Here is a 2888-nt window from a genome sequence, read left to right on the forward strand (position 1 = left end):
CCTGGTAGTTGTCATTCATGCGGGAGTGTGCTGTGCAAATAAAGTCTCCTGATTTCCCTGTGGGTTCAAGTTATTCCAGTTACGAGTCAGAGCCTTCTGCAAGTGTGCCAGTGATGTTCAGGGAGCTAGTCCCAGGAAAGAGGTGAAAAATAACCCTGAAAAGTATTAGGTCAGTGTGAACAGTAGATACCTAGGCAGTTCCCAGGGAGGTGTACAAGCCTGGGGTCTGTGGCAGCATGCGGAACTTCGATGTTCCTGTTCCTCCCCTCTCCATGGGCTGAATCCACAAGAAGAGAGACTGTGACTCCCAGAGCCTTCTGCGTGTCTCCTCTCTTGCCGTCCTTGCGCTCTTTGGGATCTGAGAAAAGTAAACATGTACCAACGTAGAATCATGGAATAGTTTGGGTTGGAAAGGACCTTAAAGATCTTTTGGCTCCAACGCCCTGCCCTGGGCAGGGACCCCTCCCACCAGCCCAGGTTATTCCAAACCCCATCCGACCCGGCCTTGGACACTGCCAGGGAGGAGGCATCCACAGCTTCTCTGGGCAACTCGGCCCATCTGCTTCAGCTCTCCTTGAAAATTACCCCCAGGAAGTGCTTGGCACAAGGGTTGTTCCTCTGTGTGTGGCACGCCAGGCTGGTGCCTAAAGCTTTTGGCTCCGATGGCAGGGACTTTCTGCTGAGGCCAGTGGCTGTGCCTTGCGGGAGCTGAGGCCGAGCGGGGCTGCACGTGCTCTCTGCCAGCGGTTGCGGTGCCGGCGCTGACTGCGGGGCTGGGACTCCTTCTCCCACCAGCACATCTGCTGTGTGGTGGGACATGCTTGTGGGACGAGCTGGTCTCTGAAGGAACCTGGAGGTGCTGAGCACTGTCCCTAGGAAGTCTCTCTTGGGGGAACAGGCACCACTTTAATTTTTTTATTTCTTGAGTTCAGCAGTGGGGTTTGAAAAGAGAAGACCCAGGAAACAGAAGCCTTTAATTCTGTAACCTGCCAAGTCATGCCTGTGGGGAGCTCTCTTCCCTCTGCACGTTGGCGTTCATCCATAAACCACGCTTCCTGGGAAACTAGTTTGTGTCCTTGAGATACCAGTGTGAGCTCTTCCTTAGCACTGGATCCCTGTGGTGCAGTTGCTTTTCAGTCACCTCCACTTGAGCTGTGAGTGCAGGATGAGCCACCCCCTCCCTGGCAGCCTGTGGCTGCGAGTGACAGCTGCTGGGGGTTTGGCTTTTACGCTGGGACACCTTGGGGTTTTTGATCTGACCAGGGCTGGCAGCAAGTGCCGCTGTTCCTGATGTGTGCCGGTGGCTTCGGCGGGTGAGGTGAATGCTGTGCAGAGAACATCCTGCTTGCAAGGAAATTCATGAGAACCAGGAATACAAGATTTTGCAGATATCAATGAACACTGCAGTGTTTGAGGCCCTGTGCAGATGTGTAGGAGCTTCCTGTCTGTGCTCACAGAGCCTGTGCCTCTAGGGACAGGGGACTAAAGCTTTGAGGATGAACTGTCCTCTCATTCTGTTCCTCTTCCAGAGTGTCACAGAGCCAGGCAAGTGCCCCACTGAGCACCGGGAGCAGCGCTGCTGCTGGGAGCAGTGAAGCTCCATCGAGGTGGGGTGGCTCTGCTGGGACTAGCCCTGGGGCCACTGGTACGTGGCTTCTGAGGCATTTTGTCTTTGCAGAGCTTCCTGAGAGCTGGGCTGATATGCAGGAGCCACTGCTTGAGGGGATGTGCTTCACGCTCAAGTATCTGGGCATGACGCTGGTAGAAAAACCCAAAGGAGAAGACATGGCCGCTGCTGCCATCCGCAGGATCGTTGCCACGGTGAGAGCTGGCCCCGGGGCCCGCTGTGCCAGGCAGAGGAGAGGCAGTTCAGAGCCCAGCCCTGGGCTCGAGAAGTGTCTGTGTCCCAGCCCCAGAGCAGGAGGCTGTCCCAGGAGGAGGGTGGCACGTGCGGGGCTGGCTGGTCGCACCCGTGTGCTCCGGGGGAAGCTAACCTGCAGGGCAGCTACTGCTGCCCATCCCCACCCTGGGAAGGAGGCAGGAGCCACACGGAAGGGAGGGTGAGGTACCCGGGAGGTGGGGTCTGTCCCTTCCCAGTCCAGGAGTGTTCGCTGCAGCGCACGCCTGGTCTCCAGGCTCTGCTTCGTTGCTCTGGCAGCAGGAGCTTTGCAGCAAGGGTCCAGCTGGTGACTCTCTACAGAGCCTGGGGGATTCTTGCACGCGATGAGGGGTGAAGACCTTCGCTGCATTTGCAGAGGGGTCTGGTGTCTCCCCACTGCCAGGCACGAGTGGGAGCTCGCAAGTTCCAGAAGGTGATTCTGACCGTGTCTCCGAGGGGCATTTCGCTGCAGGACGCAGACACAAAAGAGATGGTTGAGAACATCTCCATCTACAGGTGGGCACGGCATGTGGAGGGCCTGGGTGTTGCCCAGCAGCTAGCTGGAGGCTGGGGGTATCTCGAGCAGCCAGAGTGGTCTGGGCCATCTGCTGGGGAGGGCTGGGCCTGTCTGTCCGTGATACCTTCGAGCTAAGTTTCCTTTGGCTCTCTGGGGCTGGAGCTCTCTCCCCAGTGCCCCACGGCACTGCCTGGGGCTGAATGCAGGCAGTGTCCCGGTGGTGCTGAGTTCTAGGTTAATCCATCTGTCTCTTCTGTGGGCCCTGCTTGTCTCTTCTGGCATTCAAGCAGGCCATGGAGGCTGGTGTTTGGAAAGCCCCACAGTCAGGGCAGGGCTTGCCTGTCTGTCTCTGCTGACGCAGGACTGGCCGCCCTTATGGCTGCAGCAGCATGAGGGGGCCACAGGCTGTAGCGTGCTGGGGCTGGCTGAGGGCAGTTGCTGTGAGAACTGATGAGGGGGTTTTCCATGGCCGCCAGCCGTGCTGGGGCTGGG

General features: G+C 58.0%; 1 protein-coding gene across 1 annotated transcript in view; it reads left to right on the top strand.

The window, feature by feature from the left end:
* Positions 1-1678: 1678 nt before the first annotated feature.
* The window catches only part of LOC104272973 (low density lipoprotein receptor adapter protein 1-like), a gene marked incomplete at its 5' end in the record, with an annotated part of 4637 nt that continues 3427 nt past the window's right edge, over positions 1679-2888 (top strand). The window contains 2 exons of the mRNA XM_009868108.1: positions 1679-1821; positions 2283-2395. Of these exons, the coding sequence (XP_009866410.1) occupies positions 1679-1821; positions 2283-2395 (256 nt within the window). The remainder of the gene's footprint in view (positions 1822-2282; positions 2396-2888) is intronic.

The sequence above is a fragment of the Apaloderma vittatum genome, unplaced genomic scaffold, assembly GCF_000703405.1.
Source record: "Apaloderma vittatum isolate BGI_N311 unplaced genomic scaffold, ASM70340v1 scaffold37914, whole genome shotgun sequence".
Lineage (NCBI taxonomy): Eukaryota > Metazoa > Chordata > Aves > Trogoniformes > Trogonidae > Apaloderma > Apaloderma vittatum.